Genomic DNA, 21,305 nt, shown 5'->3' with positions numbered 1-21,305 from the left:
TTGTTAAGTGCTTACTATGTGCAAAGCACTGTTCCAAGCGCTGGGGAGGACACAAGGTGATCAGGTTGTCCCACGGGGGGCTCACAGTTTTAATCCCCATTTTACAGATGAGGTAACTGCGGGCCGGAGAAGTTACGTGACTTGCCCAAAGTCACACAGCTGACAGTTGGCGGAGCCGGGATTCGAACCCATGACCTCTGACTCCAAAGCCCGGGCTCTTCCCACTGAGCCACACTGCTTCTCTGATCATTCTTCTACTCTGGTTGGCTATGTAAAAGCAAAGGAAAGGAAGGAAAGATCCAAAATTTTAACACAACACACACATACGGGCCATCCCTCGGCAAATCGGGGAGAATTCCTCTCCAGCCCCAGCCGAGCGCGTCCCGTTTAACTCGACCCACCTTGAGGGCTTTGCCCTGAAGTTCGTCGATGATTCCCCGAATTTTCCCCAGCAAGAAGGGCCACGAGTTAATGAGATAAATCCGGTCCATCATGATAGCGATAATGCTGTACCAGCGCTGGAAGCCTCGGGCCAGGCTGTCTTTGATGAAGAAGGTGTGGCTGAACACAAAGCCGTGCTGCTCATCCCCGAAGAAGATGGGCCCTTCCCGTCCGGGACACACCTGGGCAAGACAAACCCCGTCGGAAGCCGTCTTGGCGCCGCGGAAGCGAGGTCAAGGACGCGTGAAATCGAACCGTCTCTATATCAATCAATCAATCAATCAATCAATCGTATTTATTGAGCGCTTACTATGTGCAGAGCACTGTACTAAGCGCTTGGGAAGTACAAATTGGCAACACATAGAGACAGTCCCTACCCAACAGTGGGCTCACAGTCTAAACCCTCCGCTCCTCCACCGCTAATCTCCTCACTGTGCCTCGTTCTCGCCTGTCCCGCCATCGACCCCCGGCCCACATCATCCCCCGGGCCTGGAATGGCCTCCCTCTGCCCATCCGCCAAGCTAGCTCTCTTCCTCCCTTCAAGGCCCTACTGAGAGCTCACCTCCTCCAGGAGGCCTTCCCAGACTGAGCCCCTTCCTTCCTCTCCTCCTCGTCCCCCTCTCCATCCCCCCATCTTACCTCCTTCCCTTCCCCACAGCACCTGTATATATGTATATATGGTTGTACATATTTATTACTCTATTTATTTATTTATTTATTTATTTTGCTTGTACATTTCTATCCTATTTATTTTATTTTGTTGGTATGTTTGGTTTTGTTCTCTATATGTTGCCAACTTGGACTTCCCAAGCGCTTAGCACAGTGCTCTGCGCGCAGTAAGCGCTCAATAAATACGACCGAATGAATGAACTCGGCTTGAAAAGCTTTCCTCTCTCCTTTAAATCCTTTTCCTCTCGGCTTTAAATCGGTTGAGGTCTGATGTCCTGCTTTCTCTGATCACTTCGCAGGCCCGTGCTAGGCCGGCTGGACGATGAGCAGCAGGCGAGGCTGCCCGGTTATAATTTTCTCCTGATCGGAACGGTTTTTACGATAGCATTTATTAAGCGCTTACTACGCGCAGAGCACTGTTCCAAGCGCTGGGGAGGTTACAAGGTGATCAGGTGGTCCCACGGGGGGCTCACGGTCTTCATCCCCACTTTGCAGGTGAGGTCACTGAGGCCCGGAGAAGTGACTTGCCCAAAGTCAGAGAAGCAGTGCGGCTCAGTGGAAAGAGCCCGGGCTTTGGAGTCAGAGGTCATGGGTTCAAATCCCGGCTCCGCCACTTGTCAGCTGGGTGACTTTGGGCAAGTCACTTCACTTCTCTGGGCCTCAGTTATCGCATCTGTAAAATGGGGATTAAGACTGTGAGCCCCCCGTGGGACAATCTGATCACCTTGTAACCTCCCCAGCGCTTCGAACAGTGCATTGCACATAGTAAGCGCTTAATAAATGCCATCATCATCATCATCATCATCATCAAGTCACCCAGCTGACAACTGGCGGGGCCGGGATTTGAACCCACCACCTCCGACTCCGAAGCCCGGGCTCTTTCCACCGAGCCACGCCGCTTCTCCGACGAAGCGGTTGGGGTACAGTTTCTCGGCTCTGGGTCGAAATGTATCCTACACCGATTTTCCCCTCAGCCCAATCGCCAGCTGGGGAGGGTCACCCCAACTCCGGAATAATCCGCTCCCCTCCCAACTCCCAGCCTTCCAGGAATGGAATCGAGTCGGGGCCAAAATCACGAGCGTCTTAAGCATGAATAGAAGCGGCGGGGCTCAGTGGAAAGGAGCCCGGGCTTTGGAGTCAGAGGTCATGGGTTCAAATCCCGGCTCCGCCAGTTGCCAGCTGTGTGACTTTGGGCGAGTCGCTTGACTTCTCTGGGCCTCGGTTACCTCATCTGTAAAATGGGGATTAAGCCTGTGAGCCCCCCGAGGGACAACCTGATCACCTTGTAACCTCCCCAGCGCTTAGAACAGTGCTTTGCACATAGTAAGCGCTTAATAAATGCCATTATTATTATTATTATTATGATCAGTTACCTCATCTGTAAAATGGGGATTAAAACTGTGAGCCCCCCAAGGGACAACCTGATCACCTTGTAACCTCCCCAGCGCTTAGAACAGTGCTTTGCACATAGTAAGCTCTTAATAAATGCCACTATTATTATTATTATGAATGAAGAAAAACTATGGAATCGCCTACCCGGAAGACTAACCTCAAGCGACCTGACCCAGCACCCTGTTTTCCAGAAGGTGAGTGGCTTAAATAATAATAATGATGGTATTTGGGAAGTGCTTACTATGTGCCAGGCACTGTACTAAGTGCCGGACCATCTTTCCTTAAAGTTCTCAAAGGAGAGAGGCTCCACCATCACCTTCGGTAGTCCACTCCAGTGTTTAGTCACTCGAGGTTAATGAAGTTCTTTCTTCATCATCATCATCAACAATCGTATTTATTGAGCGCTTACTGTGTGCAGAGCACTGTACTAAGCGCTTGGGAAGTACAAATTGGCAACACACAGAGACAGTCCCTACCCAACAGTGGGCTCCCTTGGGTGCAACTTCCAGCTCTCCCGCTTTATAATAATGATGGCATTTATTAAGCGCTTACTATGTGCAAAGCACTGGTCTTTAATTGTTTAGGCCGACTTCCTCTTACGCAGGCTTTTGTGCCTAAGAGAAGACTTGTTTGGACTCCTTAACGCACTTACTCGGTGTCAAGGACTGTTCTAAGAAGATAAAAGATAATCAGGTCAGACAGAGCGCTCACAGTCCACTTAGGAGCACGACATAGTATGTGGGAAGCAACTTGGCCTAGTGGATAGAGCAGGGGCCTGGGGGTTGGCAGGTCATGGGTTCTAATCCCGGCTCCGCCACTTGTCTGCTGGGCCGCCTTGGGCAAGTCACTTTACTCCTCTGGGCCTCAATCACCTCGTCTGTAAAATGGGGACTTAACACTACGAGCCCCATGCGGGATAGGGAGTGTGTCCAACCTGATTTCCTTGTATCCGCCCCAGGGCTTAGTATAGCGCCTGGCACACAGTAAGCACTTAAATACCACAATTATTATTATTGTTAATTAACGGGTATAATAACAATTATTATGGCATTTGTTAAGCGCTTACTATGTGCAAAGCACTGTTCTAAGCGCTGTTACTTCTCTGGGCCTCAGTTACCTCATCTGTAAAATGGGGACTTAACACTATGAGCCCCATGCGGGATAGGGAGTGTGTCCAACCTGATTTCCTTGTATCCACCCCAAGGCTTAGTATAGCGCCTGGCACACAGTAAGCACTTAAATACCACAATTATTATTATTGTTAATTAACAGGTATAATAATAATTACTATGGCATTTGTTAAGCACTTACTATGTGCAAAGCACTGTTCTAAGCGCTGTTACTTCTCTGGGCCTCAGTCACCTCATCTGTAAAATGGGGACTTAACACTACGAGCCCCATGCGGGATAGGGAGTGTGTCCAACCTGATTTCCTTGTATCCACCCCAGGGCTTAGTATAGCGCCTGGCACACAGTAAGCACTTAAATACCACAATTATTATTATTGTTAATTAACAGGTATAATAATTATTATTATGGCATTTGTTAAGCGCTTACTATGTGCAAAGCACTGTTCTAAGCGCTGTTACTTCTCTGGGCCTCAGTTACCTCATCTGTAAAATGGGGACTTAACACTACGAGCCCCATGCGGGATAGGGAGTGTGTCCAACCTGATTTCCTTGTATCCGCCCCAGGGCTTAGTATAGCGCCTGGCACACAGTAAGCACTTAAATACCACAATTATTATTATTGTTAATTAACAGGTATAATAATTATTATTATAGCATTTGTTAAGCGCTTACTATGTGCAAAGCACTGTTCTAAGCGCTGTTACTTCTCTGGGCCTCAGTTACCTCATCTGTAAAATGGGGACTTAACACTACGAGCCCCATGCGGGATAGGGAGTGTGTCCAACCTGATTTCCTTGTATCCGCCCCAGGGCTTAGTATAGCGCCTGGCACACAGTAAGCACTTAAATACCACAATTATTATTATTGTTAATTAACAGGTATAATAATAATTACTATGGCATTTGTTAAGCGCTTACTATGTGCAAAGCACTGTTCTAAGCGCTGGGGAGGTTACAAGGTGATCACGTTGGCCCACGGGGGGCTCACAGTCTTCATCCCCATTTTACAGAAGAGGGAACTGAGGGCCAGGGAAGTGAAGTGACTTGCCCAAAGTCACACAGCTGACAATTGGCGGAGCTGGGATTTGAACCCACGACCTCTGACTCCAAAGCCCGGGCTCTTTTCCACTGAGCCACGCTGCTTCTCTATTTAATAGAGAATAAAAGCAAGAAGGTAATAAAGAAGGTATTAAATCTCCATTTTAACAGATGAGGCAACCGAGGCACAGAGAAGTTAAAAGACTTAGCCAAGGGCGCACAGCAGGCCCATGGTGATGATGGATTAAAACCCGGATACTCTGAATCCCAGGCTGGTGATCCTTCCACTACGCTTTGCTGCTCCTCGGTTGTATTAGTTAAGGGCTTACTCTGTTCCAAACATCATCCTAAGCATTAGGGTAGATCCAAAATAATCAGGCCAATAAAGGAATCCTTACCCTGCCTCCCTTTCCTGACACATATTTATTACTCTATTTATTTATTTATTTATTTATTTATTTTACTTGTACATATCTATCCTATTTATTTTATTTTGTTGCTATGTTTGGTTTTGTTCTCTGTCTCCCCCTTTTAGACTGTGAGCCCACCGTTGGGTAGGGACTGTCTCTATGTGTTGCCAATTTGTACTTCCCAAGCGCTTAGTCCAGTGCTCTGCACATAGTAAGTGCTCAATAAATACGATTGATGATGATGATGATGATAAACCAATACCTTTCGGGCCCAAAACTGCAGGCCGGCCTGCTGTCCCACCAAGCCTCAGTTATTCAAGTCACCGAACCAAGTTTTAATTTAACTCCACCTTACCTCACAACTCAAGCTGCGAACGCAGGCCTGACGGACGATGCTGAAGAGCTGGGGATGGTTTGGATGCTGGTGGCTAACGTATTTAATGGACGTCTCTTTGTCGTGGCTGATGTACCCTGGATGTCCAGCTGCAAGAGACCGGCAGCCCTAACCCAAAGAAGAGAAAAGCCACAGTTACTAATGATAATAATAACGACAGTTGCTGTTGAGCGCTTACTATGTGTCAAGTACTGTTCTAAGCACTCGGGTAGAAACGTGATAATCAGGTGGGTCAGCATCTCTGTTGGACCTCAAGTCTACGAAGCTAGCCTTGCTGTAGAAGGCCTCCCTTTTTCTCTTCTCAATCGATCAATCAATCAATAGCGTTTACTGAGTGCCGACTGAGGACAGAGCACTATATTACGGCCTTGGGAGGATAAAACAATAATATAATCAGAAGGGATCCTTATGCTTTCATTCAATGTAATAACTTGCTGAGAGGTTAGCTATTTCCCTGAGAATGACTTCTATTTCGAAAACACACTTGACCTGGACATCTCAAGGTGATTTGAAAGTTCTGCCCGGAATAGTTTTCATTTTGTGGCGAAAAGCACGGGGGCACGGTGATTGACTGATCGTCCCCAAGATCATACGGTGGTGAGCTAGCTCTCTTCCTCCCTTCAAGGCCCTGCTGAGAGCTCACCTCCTCCAGGAGGCCTTCCCAGACTGAGCCCCTTCTTTCCTCTCCCCCTCGTCCCCCTCTCCATCCCCCCGTCTTACCTCCTTCCCTTCCCCACAGCACCTGTATATATGTATATATGGTTGTACATATTTATTACTCTATTTATTTATTTATGTATTTATTTTACTTGTACATTTCTATCCTACTTATTTTATTTTGTTGGTATGTTTGGTTCTGTTCTCTGTCTCCCCCTTTTAGACTGTGAGCCCACTGTTGGGTAGGGACTGTCTCTATGTGATGCCAATCTGTACTTCCCAAGCGCTTAGTACAGTGCTCTGCACATAGTAAGCGCTCAATAAATACGATTGATTGATTGATTGATTGAGCAGGGGGTGAGTGCAAAACCCAAGACGTCGGCTCCAAGCCTCAGCCTTGCTTGACAAGAAAATATCGCTGCCGAGTGCTTACTGGTTAATTTTTGCCTTCAGCAAGTGCAGTGGTCATTCAGTCAATTGGAAGACTTATTGAGCGCTTATCTTGTGCAGTGCTCAGAGTGCTTGGGAGAGTAGGATGCAAGAGAATTAGCGGTCACGTCCACGATGAGCGTCAAAGCGGGACGTTAGACCCGACATTACCTGAGGCAAAGGTGAGTATGTAACCACAGGGCCCATGGGTGAAAAGAATAGGCGGGAAGGGCTTGGAGTTGATCTGGGCCAACCTGGGGAACGAACTGGCTGACCTTGATGGTCTATGTCTTCCTCAGGGAAAGGATGTGATGATGATGATGGCATTGGTTAAGCGCTTACTATGTGCAAAGCACTGTTCTAAGCGCTGGGGGTGATCAGGTGATCAGGTTGTCCCACGTGGGGCTCACAGTCTTAATCCCCATTTTCCAGACGAGGGAACTGAGGCCCAGGGAAGTGAAGTGACTTGCCCAGAGTCACACAGCTGACAATCGGCAGAGCCGGGATCTGAACCCATGACCTCTGACTCCAAAGCCCGGGCTCTTTCCACTGAGCCACGCTGATCCACCCTGCAACCTCCCCAGCTTTGCACATAGTAAGCGCTTAATAAATGCCATCATTAGTATTACAATTATTATTACTCGGCGGATCGCTACACACTTAGGTACGCTTTTCCCCGCCACAAAATCAATCAATCAATCAATCAATCAATCGCATTTATTGAGCGCTTACTATGTGCAGAGCACTGTACTAAGCGCTTGGGAAGTACAAATTGGCATCACATAGAGACAGTCCCTACCCAACAGTGGGCTCACAGTCTAAAAGGGGGAGACAGAGAACAGAACCAAACATACCAACAAAATAAAATAAGTAGGATAGAAATGTACAAGTAAAATAAATAAATAAATAAATAAATAGAGTAATAAATATGTACAACCATATATACATATATACAGGTGCTGTGGGGAAGGGAAGGAGGTAAGACGGGGGATGGAGAGGGGGACAAGGGGGAGAGGAAAGAAGGGGCTCAGTCTGGGAAGGCTGAATACTAAAGAATACAAATACAAGAATACAAGAATACAAAAGAATACTTGCCTCACACATGTCCGATTTCTTGGGCCCGGGGCTGCTGGATTCAGCACTGGCACCTTCCGCTGGGCTGTGAGAACGAATCCTACTGCTCATCTGAATGCCGCCCTCCTCCTCCTCTGCCTGTTCACCTTGCCCTGGGCTGTCTCCGCTCCCCGCCCCCTGAGGAAGGGGTGAATGTAGAACCTCTGTGCAAAAGAGGGTGCGGGGCCCGTGGAGCTCACAGAAATGACAGAGAGCGACGATGGCATTCATGGTGCCAATATAATTGGCAAGACACCTGCGGGGCAGAGAGGAAGAAAGCATACAAAGCCCTACTGAGAGCTCACCTTCTCCAAGAGGCCTTCCCAGACTGAGCCCCCTCCTTTCTCTCCCCCCCGCCCTACCTCCTTCCCCTCCCCACAGCCCCTGTATATATGTTTGTACAGTTTGATTACTCTATTTATTTTACTTGTACATATTTACTATTCTATTTATTTTGCCAGTAATGTGCATTTAGCTTTAATTCTATTTGTTCTGACGACTTGTACTTCCCAAGCGCTTAGTACAGTGCTCCGCACACAGTAAGCGCTCAATAAATACGATTGATGATGATGATGATGACCGCATGTTTTGTTTTGTTGTCTGTCTCCCCCCTTCTAGACTGTGAGCCCGTTGTTGGGTAGGGACCGTCTCTAGATGTTACCGACTTGGACTTCCCAGGCGCTTAGTACAGTGCTCTGCACACAGTAAGCGCTCAATAAATACGACTGACTGAATGAATGAACTGTGAGCTCGTTGTTGGGTACAGACCGTCCCTATATGTAGCTGTTTTGTACTTCCCAAGTGCTTAGTCCAGTGCTCTGCACACAGTAAGCGCTCAATAAATATGACTGAATGAGTGAATGAACTGTGAGCCCGTTGTTGAGTAGGGACCATCTCTATATGTAGCTGATTTGTACTTCCCAAGCGCTTAGCACAGTGCTTTGCACACAGTAAGCGCTCAATAAATACGACTGAATGAATGAATGAATGAATACCATCAACATAACAAGTACAGAACTTTAACGCAACGTACGTGACATAATATTTTTATTCTCTTCGTTACCTCGCTCCAGCAGAACCGCGTTTCCAACTCTCCCCGGGCGAAGGCTTTTACATTCAGTTCATTTCCAAGTTTTCCGAGTCAAACGACGATATTCCCTGGCTCTCAGACACGCCATCGCTGGGTAAAATAAAGCCCAGACAATTCAGAGCCACTTCCGTAGACAGTGGGACAAAGAGACGCGGACGGCAGGGGAGGAAACCGAGCAGAAGGGAAGAACTGGTACCGCTCGGCGTTGCGCTGATTCAGTGTGGCAGAGATTCTGCTGGGAAGGATGGGAGAATTGAAGAGGGGGCAGGCCAAGGGAAGAACTGGAGAGAAGCAGGGGAGATTTTAGGGAGATCACATCTGATAGACGCAATTTTCTCAATAAAGTAGGTAGCCAGGTCATTAGGGGAAAGGGAAAGGGAGGCCGGTGGCCAAGGGGTTTGAGGAGGGAGTTAAAACAAAGGCAATGGGCATGGCTGTCAAGAGCCCGCACTTTTTTCACACTTCCATCTGAAGGTTCCCCAGGGGGAAAAATAGCAATCATCGTGTGTGCACATCAATTCTCCAATTCACTTCAATAAGCTTGTGCTATCACTGGAAGAGACAAAAGTCTTATAGACTATAGACAGTAAACTCATTAAGGGCAGTGAACGGGCCTGCTAATTCTGTGATGGTCGAGGGTTCAAATCCCGGCTCCGCCAATTGTCAGCAAGTCACTTCACTTCTCTGGGCCTCAGTTACCTCATCTGTCAAATGGGGATTAAGACTGTGAGCCCCACATGGGATAACTAGATCACCTTGTATCCTCCCCAGCGCTTAGAACAGTGCTTTGCATATAGTAAGTGCTTAACAAATGCCATCATTATTATTATTATTATTACTCTCCCAAGCTCTCAGTACACTGCTCAGCACATAAGTGCTCGATAAATAACATTGATTGATTGATTGACGTCTTGGTCTAAGCAGTTCAGGCTCCTCTGGGCAATGCAGCCAATTATTCAGAGGCATTCATTCAATTCATTCATTCAATCGTATTTATTGAGCGCTTACTGTATGCAGGGCACTGTACTAAGCTCTTGGGAAGTACAAGTCGGCAACATATAGGGCAAGTCACTTAACTTCTCTGAGCCTCAGTTACCTCATTTTTAAAATGGGGATTAAGACTGTGAGCCCTCCGTAGGACAACCTGATCACCTTGTATCCCCTTCAGCGCTTAGAACAGTGCTTTGCACATAGTAAGCGCTTAACAAATGCCATTATTATTATTATGATATAGAGACGGTCCCTACCCAACAACAGGCTCACAGTCTAGAAGGGGGAGACAGACAACAAAACATGCGGACAGGTGTCAAGTCTTCAGAACAAATTGAGATGAGACACCAAAGAGACAGAGCTGAGGGGGGAGAGATGAGAGACACCAGAGAGACATAGCTGAGGGAGAGATGAGAGACAGCTGAGAGACACAGCTGAGGGGGGAGAGATGAGAGACACCAGAGAGACAGAGCTGAGGGAGGGATGAGAGACAGCTGAGAGACACAGCTGAGGGGGGAGATGAGAGACAGCTGAGAGACAGAGCTGAGCGGGGAGGGATGAGAGACACCAGAGAGACAGAGCTGAGAGAGATATGAGAGACAGCTGAGAGACAGAGCTGAGGGGGGAGAGATGAGACACCAGAGAGACAAAGCTGAGCAGGGAGAGATGAGAGACACCAGAGAGAAGAGCTGAGGGGGGAGACTTGAGAGACAGCTGAGAGACAGAGCTGAGGGGAGAGATGAGAGACACCAGAGAGACAGAGCTGAGGGGAGAGATGAGAGACACCAGAGAGACAGAGCAGGGGGAGAGATGACAGACACCAGAGAGACAGAGCTGAGGGGGGAGAGATGAGAGACACCAGAGAGACAGAGCAGAGGGAGAGATGAGAGACAGATGAGAGACAGAGCTGAGGGAGGAGAGATGAGAGACAGAGCAGAGGGAGAGATGAGAGACAGCTGAGAGACAGAGCTGAGGGGGGAGAGATGAGAGACACCAGAGAGACAGAGCTGAGCGGGGAGAGATGAGAGACACCAGAGAGACAGAGCTGAGGGGAGAGATGAGAGACACCAGAGAGACAGAGCTGAGCGGGGAGAGATGAGAAACACCAGAGAGACAGAGCAGAGGGAGAGATGAGAGACAGCTGAGAGACAGAGCTGAGGGGGGAGAAGAGAGACAGCTGAGAGACAGAGCTGAGGGGGGAGAGATGAGACACCAGAGAGACAGAGCTGAGCGGGGAGAGATGAGAGACGCCAGAGAGACAGAGCTGAGGGGGGAGAGATGAGAGGCACCAGAGAGACAGAGCTGAGGGGAGAGACTTGAGAGACAGCTGAGAGACAGAGTTGAGGGAGAGATGAGAGACAGAGCTGAGGGGAGAGATGAGAGACACCAGAGAGACAGAGCTGAGGGGGGAGACTTGAGAGACAGCAGAGAGACAGAGCTGAGGGGAGAGATGAGAGACAGCTGAGAGACAGAGCTGAGGGGAGAGATAAGAGACACCAGAGAGACAGAGCTGAGTGGGGAGAGATGAGAGACACCAGAGAGACAGAGCAGAGGGCAAGATGAGAGACAACTGAGAGACAGAGCTGAGGGGAGAGATGAGAGACACCAGAGAGACAGAGCTGAGGGCGGAGACTTGAGAGACAGCTGAGAGACAGAGCTGAGGGGAGAGATGAGAGACAGAGCAGAGAGAGAGATGAGAGACACAGCTGAGGGGAGAGATGAGACACCAGAGAGACACAGCTGAGGTGGGAGACTTGAGAGACAGCTGAGAGACAGAGTAGAGGAAGAGATGAGAGACAGCTGAGAGACAGAGCTGAGGGGAGAGATGAGAGACAGCTGAGAGACAGAGCTGAGGGGAGAGATGAGAGACACCAGAGAGACAGAGCTGAGGGAGAGATGAGAGACAGCTGAGAGACAGAGCTGAGGGGAGAGATGAGAGGCACCAGAGAGACAGAGCTGAGCGGGGAGAGATGAGAGACACCAGAGAGACAGCTGAGGGGGGAGACTTGAGAGACAGTTGAGAGACAGAGCTGGGGGGAGAGATGAGAGACAACTGAGGGAGAGATGAGAGACACCACAGGCAGTTAGTGGCCAAGTGTCCACCCTCCTGCCCTTCTCATCAGCTATCCAAGCAATTAGGCCCAAAATTGTGCAATACGTACATTAATTAATTTACACTATTATCCCACCATCAATCCTAAGTGGTGGTCTAGGAGAAGCAGCATGAGCTAGTAGATAGAGCACGAACCCGGGAGTCAAAAAGGGTCACGGGTACGAATCCCAGCTCCGCCACTGGTCTGCTTTGTGCCCTTGGGCAAGTCACTTCACTTCCCTGTGCCTCAGTTACCTCGTCTGTAAAACGGGGATTGAAACTGTGAGCCCCACGTGGGACAAGGACTGGGTCCAACCCGATTTGCTTGTATCCATCGCAACACTTAGTTCAGTGCCTGGCACATAGTAAGTGCTGCACAAATACCATAATAATAACCTCTATGATTGTGAGATATATAGAAGACAAGCCTGACTCTGTGAACAATTCCACCGGCACCAATTAAAAGATCAAAATGAATATCAAGGGGGAAAGACAGAGTCAGAAATAATGAAGTCTGTCTCCTACCACCGAAGTTTTGTTCACCTCCATGCGACTTCATCTGGGAAGGGGATGTGAAGAGGATGAAGGTGACCCAAAGTAAGCTGAGATTCAGTAACTGAAAACAGGGGGGAAGGGGGAAGTATGCAATAAAGTTAAGGCGCAGACGGTCTGACATATAAACTGAAAACTGTCTCCTACCACTGAAGTTTTGTTCACCTCCATGCGACTTCATCTGGGAAGGGGATGTGAAGAGAATAAAGGTGACCCAAAGTCAGCTGAGATTCAGTAACTGAAAACAGGGGGGAAGGGGGAAGTATGCAATAAAGTTAAGGCGCAGACGGTCTGACATAAACTGAAAACTGTCTCCTACCACTGAAGTTTTGTTCACCTCCATGCGACTTCATCTGGGAAGGGGATGTGAAGAGGATGAAGGTGACCCAAAGTAAGCTGAGATTCAGTAACTGAAAACAGGGGCGAAGGGGGAAGTATGTAATAAAGTTAAGGCGCAGACGGTCTGACATATAAACTGAAAACTGTCTCCTGCCACTGAAACAGTCTGACATATAAACTGAAAATGTCTCCTGCCACTGAAGTTTTATTCACCTCCACATGACTTCATCTGGGAAGGGGATGTGAAGAGAATGAAGGTGACACAAAGTCAGCTGAGATTCAGTAACTGAAAATAAGGGGGCAGGGGGAAGTATGCAATAAAGTTAAGGCGCAGACGGTCTGACTTATAAACTGAAAACTGTCTCCTGCCACTGACGTTTTGTTCACCTCCATGCGACTTCATCTGGGAAGGGGATGTGAAGAGGATGAAGGTGACCCAAAGTCAGCTGAGATTCAGTAACTGAAAACAAGGGGGCAGGGGGAAGTATGCAATAAAGTTAAGGCACAGATGGTCTGACATATAAACTGAAAACTGTCTCCTGCCACTGAAGTTTTGTTCACCTCCATGCGACTTCATCTGGGAAGGGGATGTGAAGAGAATGAAGGTGACCCAAAGTCAGCTGAGATTCAGTAACTGAAAACAAGGGGGCAGGGGGAAGTATGCAATAAAGTTAAGGCGCAGATGGTCTGACATACAAACTGAAAACTGTCTCCTGCCACTGAAGTTTTGTTCACCTCCATGTGACTTCATCTGGGAAGGGGATGTGAAGAGGATGAAGGTGACCCAAAGTCAGCTGAGATTCAGTAACTGATAAGAGGGCAGGGGGAAGTATGCAATAAAGTTAAGGCGCAGAAGGTCTGACATATAAACTGAAAACTGTCTCCTACCACTGAAGTTTTGTTCACCTCCATGCGACTTCATCTGGGAAGGGGATGTGAAGAGAATAAAGGTGACCCAAAGTCAGCTGAGATTCAGTAAGTGAAAACAAGGGGACAGGGGGAAGTATGCAATAAAGTTAAGGCGCAGACGGTCTGATATATAAACTGAAAACTGTCTCCTGCCACTGAAGTTTTGTTCACCTCCATGCGACTTCATCTGGGAAGGGGATGTGAAGAGGATGAAGGTGACCCAAAGTAAGCTGAGATTCAGTAACTGATAAGAGGGCAGGAGGAAGTATGCAATAAAGTTAAGGCGCAGACGGTCTGACTTATAAACTGAAAACTGTCTCCTGCCACTGAAGTTTTGTTCACCTCCATGTGACTTCATCTGGGAAGGGGATGTGAAGAGGATGAAGGTGACCCAAAGTCAGCTGAGATTCAGTAACTGATTACAAGAGGGCAGGGGGAAGTATGCAATAAAGTTAAGGCGCAGACGGTCTGACACATAAACTGAAAACTGTCTCCTGCCACTGAAGTTTTGTTCACCTCCACGCGACTTCATCTGGGAAGGGGATGTGAAGAGGATGAAGGTGACCCAAAGTCAGCTGAGATTCAGTAAGTGAAAACAAGGGGACAGGGGGAAGTATGCAATAAAGTTAAGGCGCAGACGGTCTGATATATAAACTGAAAACGGTCTCCTGCCACTGAAGTTTTGTTCACCTCCATGCGACTTCATCTGGGAAGGGGATGTGAAGAGAATAAAGGTGACCCAAAGTCAGATGAGATTCAGTAACCGAAAACAAGGGGGCAGGGGGAAGTATGCAATAAAGTTAAGGCACAGATGGTCTGACATATAAACTGAAAACTGTCTCCTGCCACTGAAGTTTTGTTCACCTCCATGCGACTTCATCTGGGAAGGGGATGTGAAGAGAATGAAGGTGACCCAAAGTCAGCTGAGATTCAGTAACTGATTACAAGAGGGCAGGGGGAAGTATGCAATAAAGTTAAGGCGCAGAAGGTCTGACATATAAATTGAAAGCTGCAAGAAAACTGCACCAGACAGGTCAGCATTGAACATGACGCTCAAGAAAGGCCCGATTCTTTTTGAAAAGTTTCAAGAGGAGCAGGAACCATAGAGACAAAAGTGAAAGCGGTGCCAAGAACAGCAAAACAAACATGATATTACTCTATTTATTACTCTATTTATTTATTTATTTTACTTGTACGTATCTATTCTATTTATTTTATTTTGTTAATATGTTTTGTTTTGTTCTCTGCCTCCCCCTTCTAGCCTGTGAGCCCGCTGTTGGGTAGGGACCGTCTCTATATGTTGCCAACTTGTACTTCCCAAGCGCTTAGTACAGTGCTCTGCACACAGTAAGTGCTCAATAAATACGATTGATTGATTGATATCACAACAAAGGCAGTTTGTATGTATGCTTGGAGTGGTCAGAATACCCCCCCTGCCATTAGGTTAACTTCATTATCAGTGCTCAGTTGTTTTTTTTAATAGTAAGGTCAATTGAATACATTATGCTTAGAGGACCTGATTTAGTCATCCTGATTACATTCCTATTGACCTAAAACGAAGTTTTATTAGAAGTAGCGTGGCTCAGTGGAAAGAGCCCGGGCTCTGGAGTCAGAGGTCATGGGTTCAAATTCCGGCTCTGCCATGTGTCAGCTATGTGACTTTGGGCAAGTCACTTCACTTCTCTGGGCCTCAGTTACCTCATCTGTAAAATGGGGATGAAGACTGTGAGCCCCACGTGGGACAACCTGGTCACCTTGTAACCTCCCCAGTGCTTAGAACAGTGCTTGGCACATGGTAAGCGCTTAATAAATATTATTATCATTATTATCATCAAATACAGAACATAAACTCAAAGGGAAATGGGGAGAAAGCAGTTTCGTTGCTTAATAAATATTATTATTATTATTATTATTATCAAATACAGAACATAAACTCTTAGAGGGAAATGGGGAGAAAGCAGTTTTGTCCTATCTGACCAGTAAAATACAGCACCCAAACGTTGCTTATATGATCAGTTTGGTGTGTACTGTGCATGAAAGTTCACACCCAAAGTAAGCAAATGGGTCACGCAGATTTTACTACGACTTCTCTATTTCCTCTTTCATAGGCCTCCCTCTTTGGGTTTTTTAGCCTTCTTGTGCTGAAACACGGAACCTTTGTGCCAATAACTGTACCATTTCACGGGGCGTGCCAATTCATTCATTCATTCAATTGTATTGAGTGCTTACTGTGTGCACAGCACTGTACTAAGCGCTTGGGAAGTCCAAGTTGGCAACATCTAGAGACGGTCCCTACCCAACAGCGGGCTCACAGTCTAGAAGGGGGAGAAAGGCAACAAAACAAAACATGCAGACAGGTGTCAAGTCGCCAGAATAAATGGAAATAAGGCTAGATGCACATCATTAACGAAATGAATGGAATAGTAAATATGTACAGGTAGAATAGAGTAATAAATCTGTACAAACAGATATACAGGTGCTGTGGGGAGGGGAAGGAGGTAGGGCGGGAGGGGATGGGGAGAAGGAGAGGGAAAAAGGGGGCCAATTTCCCAAATAACCCTGGCAGTCGGAATACTCAGATGCCAGAGTGAGTTCTCCACAGCCAGCCCTCTATATGTTGCTAACGTGTACTTCCCAAGCACTTAGTACAGTGTTCTGCAAATGGTAAGCGCTCAATAAATAGACTGTGAGCCCACTGTTGGGTAGGGACCATCTATGTTGCCAACTTGTACTTCCCAAGCGCTTAGTCCAGTACTCTGCACACAGTAAGCGCTCAATAAATACGATTGAATGAATGAATACTCAGATGCCAGAGTGAATTCTCCACAGCCTGCCCTCCAGATGCTGCTACCCTGTACTTCCCAAGCGCTTAGTCCAGTGCTCTGCACACAGTAAGTGCTCAAAAAATAGACTGTGAGCCCACTGTTGGGTAGGGACCGTCTCTCTACGTTGCCACCTTGTACTTCCCAGGCGCTTAGTCCAGTGCTCTGCACACAGTAAGCACTCAGTACGATTGAATACAATTGAATGAATAAATGAATGAATACTCAGGTGCCAGAGAGTTCTCCACAGCCTGCCCTTTATATGCTGTTAATGTGTACTTCCCAAGCGCTTAGTACAGTGCTCTGCACACAGTAAGCGCTGGATAAAAACGATTGAATGAATGAATAAGATTGAATGAATGAATAAGATTGAATGAATACCCAGGTGCCAGAGTGAGTTCTCCACAGCCTGCCCTCTGTATGTTGCTAACTTGTACTTCCCAAGCGCTTAGTCCAGTGCTCTGCACACAGTAAGCGCTCAATAAATACGACTGAATGAACGAATACTCAGGTGCCAGAGTGAGTTCTCCACAGCCTGCCCTCTCTATGTTGCCAACTTGTACTTCCCAAGCTCTTAGTCCAGTGCTCTGCACACAGTAAGCGCTCAATAAATACGACTGAATGAATGAATACGATTGAATGAATGAATGAATACTCAGATGCCAGAGTGAGTTCTCCACATCCTGCCCTCTATATGTTGCTACCTTGTCCTTCCCAAGCGCTTAGTCCAGTGCTCTGCACACAGTAAGCACTCAATAAATACGATTGAATGAATACTCAGGTGCCAGAGTCCTCCACAGCCTGCCTTCTAGATGTTGCCAACGTGTCCTTCCCAAGCGCTTAGTACAGTGCTCTGCACACAGTAAGCGCTCAATAAATACGATTGAATGAATGAATACGATTGAATGAATGACTGAATACTCAGATGCCAGAGTGAGTCCTCCACAGCCTGCCCTCTAGATGTTGCCAACGTGTCCTTCCCAAGCGCTTAGTCCAGTGCTCTGCACACAGGAAGCGCTCAAGAAATACGATTGAATGAATGAATACTCAGGTGCCAGAGTGAGTCCTCCACAGCCTGCCCTCGATATGTTGCCAACTTGTCCTTCCCAAGCGCTTAGTCCAGTGCTCTGCACACAGTAAGCGCTCAATAAATACGATTGAATGAATGAATAAATACGATTAAATGAATGAATGAATGAATGAATGTTCAGGTGCCAGAGTGAGTCCTCCACAGCCTGCCCTCTAGATGTTGCCAACGTGTCCTTCCCAAGCGCTTAGTCCAGTGCTCTGCCCACAGTAAGCACTCAATAAATACGATTGAATGAATACTCAGGTGCCAGAGTGAGTCCTCCACAGCCTGCCCTCTATATGTTGCCAACGTGTCTTCCCAAGCACTTAGTTCAGTGCTCTGCACACAGTAAGCGCTCAATAAATACGATTGAATTAATGAATAATTGTCATTATTACTATTATTCGATGGGCCTTCGGCACCCTCTCTTCGACGTCAGCCTCTGGACCCGGCTTCCGCCGCCCTCCCCGGCCCTCTCAATCAATCAATCAATCAATCGTATTTATTGAGCGCTTACTGTGTGCAGAGCACTGTACTAAGCGCTTGGGAAGTCCAAGTTGGCAACATCTAGAAACAGTCCCTACCCAACAGTGGGCTTTTTGTTGTCTGCCTCCCCCTTGTAGACTGTGAGCCCGCTGTTGGGTAGGGACCGTCTCTAGATGTGGCCAACTTGGACTTCCCAAGCACTTAGTCCAGTGCTCTGCACACAGTAAGCGCTCAATAAATAAATAATTGTCATTATTACTATTATTCGATGGGCCTTCGGCCCCCTCTCTTCGACGTCAGGCCCTGGGCCCGGCTTCCCCCGCCCTCCCTGGCCCTCTCAATCAATCAATCAACCAATCAATCGTATTTATTGAGCGCTTACTGTGTGCAGAGCACTGTACTAAGCGCTTGGGAAGTCCAAGTTGGCAACATATACAGTCCCTACCCAACACTGGGCTTTTTGTTGTCTGTCTCCCCCTCCTAGCCTGTGAGCCCGCTGTTGGGGAGGGACCGGCTCTAGGTGTTGCGAACTTGTACTTCCCAAGCGCTTAGTCCAGTGCTCTGCACACAGTAAGCGCTCAATAAATACGACTGATTGATTGACTGACCGTCTCTAGATGTTGCCAACTTTTACTTCCCAAGCGCTTAGTCCAGTGCTCTGCACACAGTAAGCGCCCAATAAATACGATTGATTGATTGATTGACCATCTCTAGATGTTGCCAACTTTGACTTCCCAAGCGCTTAGTCCAGTGCTCTGCACACAGTAAGCGCCCAATAAATACGATTGATTGACCGTCTCCAGATGTTGCCAACTTGTACTTCCCAAGCGCCTAGTCCAGTGCTCTGCACACAGTAAGCGCCCGATAAATACGATTGATTGATTGATTGACCGTCTGTAGATGTTGCCAACTTGGACTTCCCAAGCGCCTAGTCCAGTGCTCTGCACACAGTAAGCGCCCAATAAATGATTGATTGATTGACCGTCTCCAGATGGTGCCAACTTTTACTTCCCAAGCGCTTAGTCCAGTGCTCTGCACACAGTAAGCGCCCAGTAAATACGATTGATTGATTGACCGTCTCTAGATGTTGCCAACTTGTACTTCCCAAGCGCCTAGTCCAGTGCCCTGCACACAGTAAGCGCCCAATAAATACGATTGATTGATTGATTGACCATCTCTAGATGTTGCCAACTTTGACTTCCCAAGCGCTTAGTCCAGTGCTCTGCACACAGTAAGCGCCCAATAAATACGATTGATTGACCGTCTCCAGATGTTGCCAACTTGTACTTCCCAAGCGCCTAGTCCAGTGCTCTGCACACAGTAAGCGCCCGATAAATACGATTGATTGATTGATTGACCGTCTGTAGATGTTGCCAACTTGGACTTCCCAAGCGCCTAGTCCAGTGCTCTGCACACAGTAAGCGCCCAATAAATGATTGATTGATTGACCGTCTCCAGATGGTGCCAACTTTTACTTCCCAAGCGCTTAGTCCAGTGCTCTGCACACAGTAAGCGCCCAGTAAATACGATTGATTGATTGACCGTCTCTAGATGTTGCCAACTTGTACTTCCCAAGCGCCTAGTCCAGTGCCCTGCACACAGTAAGCGCCCAATAAATACGACTGACTGATTGATTGACCGTCTCTAGATGTTGCCAACTTGTACTTCCCAAGCGCTTAGTCCAGTGCTCTGCACACAGTAAGCGCCCAATAAATACGATTGATTGATTGATTGACCATCTCTAGATGTTGCCAACTTTTACTTCCCAAGCGCTTAGTCCAGTGCTCTGCACACAGTAAGCGCCCAATAAATACGATTGATTGACCGTCTCCAGATGTTGCCAACTTGTACTTCCCAAGCGCCTAGTCCAGTGCTCTGCACACAGTAAGCGCCCGATAAATACGATTGATTGATTGATTGACCGTCTGTAGATGTTGCCAACTTGGACTTCCCAAGCGCCTAGTCCAGTGCTCTGCACACAGTAAGCGCCCAATAAATGATTGATTGATTGACCGTCTCCAGATGGTGCCAACTTTTACTTCCCAAGCGCTTAGTCCAGTGCTCTGCACACAGTAAGCGCTCAATAAATACGATTGATTGATTGATTGACCGTCTCTAGATGTTGCCAACTTGGACTTCCCAAGCGCTTAGTCCAGTGCTCTGCGCACAGTAAGCGCCCAATAAATACGACTGACTGATTGATTGACCGTCTCTAGATGTTGCCAACTTGGACTTCCCAAGAGCTTAGTCCAGTGCTCTGCACACAGTAAGCGCTCAATACGATTAATTGATTGATTGATTGACCGTCTCCAGATGGTGCCAACTTGGACTTCCCAAGCGCCTAGTCCAGTGCTCTGCACACAGTAAGCGCCCAATAAATACGATTGATCGTCTCTAGATGTTGCCAACTTGGACTTCCCAAGAGCTTAGTCCAGTGGTCTGCACACAGTAAGCGCTCAATCAATGACTGAATGAATGAATGGATAAAAGGGGCTTGCCAGTCCCTTTTCCCACCTTTTCCCATTTTTCCAGGTGGAATTCCCGGCCTTTTGAGCCCCCTGTGCCCCCCGTGACGGCCCCCCACTCGGGCAGCAGGCCTCACCTCCTCCCCCTGGTCCAGCAGGTCGGGCAACCCCCGCCATGAGCCAGAGGCGCCTGACACGGCCCGGAACAAACCATTCTCGCACGCTCGGGGGGGGACCCACCCTCATAGGACCATCCCCGATCCCCTCCTCCTCCCCACGACGACGCCTTAAACTCAGATCCTTCCTCCCCTTTCCCAATTTAACTCCCTCTCAACCACAAAGCACCTCCTGCTTCCAAATAAAACAGTCCCCTCCCTTTCTTTCTTCCGCCCTCCCCCTCCAAGCAACAGTGGCGTCGCCCACCCCTCGCCGAGGAGGCTGGCGACTGGAACAAACCACGTCACGTCGCGGGGGGGATCGCTTTTTAAAAGCGGCCGGGAAAAAAAAAAACCGGATCGGGCCTCATTTGAAAGATTAATAGAGAAAGGTTGGGGACTACGACGGGGGTGGCGGATGTCTTTGGCGCCTATCGTTTATTGTGGCGGATCGAAGGGAGGGGCGCGCCTCCTGTCGGGTGGGCGAGGTGGTATGAGCCGGAGGGAGGGGGGAGGGAAAAAGGGGAGTCGCCCCCGTCACGTGACGCTGCTGAGGTCGCGGGTCAGGAGGTTCCGCAACTCGTGATTGGGTGGAGGGGGGGAGCGCGCGCGCATGCGCCTAGCTGGCGCCTACGTTCGCCCCGTCTAAAGCGATGCAGCGCCCC

General features: G+C 48.0%; 1 protein-coding gene across 3 annotated transcripts in view; it reads right to left on the bottom strand.

The window, feature by feature from the left end:
• FLCN (folliculin) overlaps positions 1 to 20,657 on the bottom strand; it is a 48,000-nt gene extending 27,343 nt beyond the window's left edge. Inside the window, exons 1-5 of one of the 3 annotated variants that reach the window (XM_038763044.1) lie at positions 20,623 to 20,657; positions 8,735 to 8,851; positions 7,654 to 7,927; positions 5,434 to 5,580; positions 402 to 623 (exon numbers count right to left, since the gene is read on the bottom strand). In XM_038763044.1, the coding sequence (XP_038618972.1) occupies positions 402 to 623; positions 5,434 to 5,580; positions 7,654 to 7,902 (618 nt within the window). In that variant the 5' untranslated portion in view covers positions 7,903 to 7,927; positions 8,735 to 8,851; positions 20,623 to 20,657. The other 2 variants (XM_038763045.1, XM_038763046.1) reach the window with 2 other exon arrangements.
• Between the last annotated feature and the right edge of the window lie 648 nt (positions 20,658 to 21,305).

This window comes from Tachyglossus aculeatus, chromosome 21 (genome assembly GCF_015852505.1).
Source record: "Tachyglossus aculeatus isolate mTacAcu1 chromosome 21, mTacAcu1.pri, whole genome shotgun sequence".
Taxonomy (NCBI): Eukaryota; Metazoa; Chordata; class Mammalia; order Monotremata; family Tachyglossidae; genus Tachyglossus; species Tachyglossus aculeatus.
The sequence above is the reverse complement of the archived record's forward strand: the minus strand, read 5'-3'. Positions and strand labels throughout refer to the sequence as shown.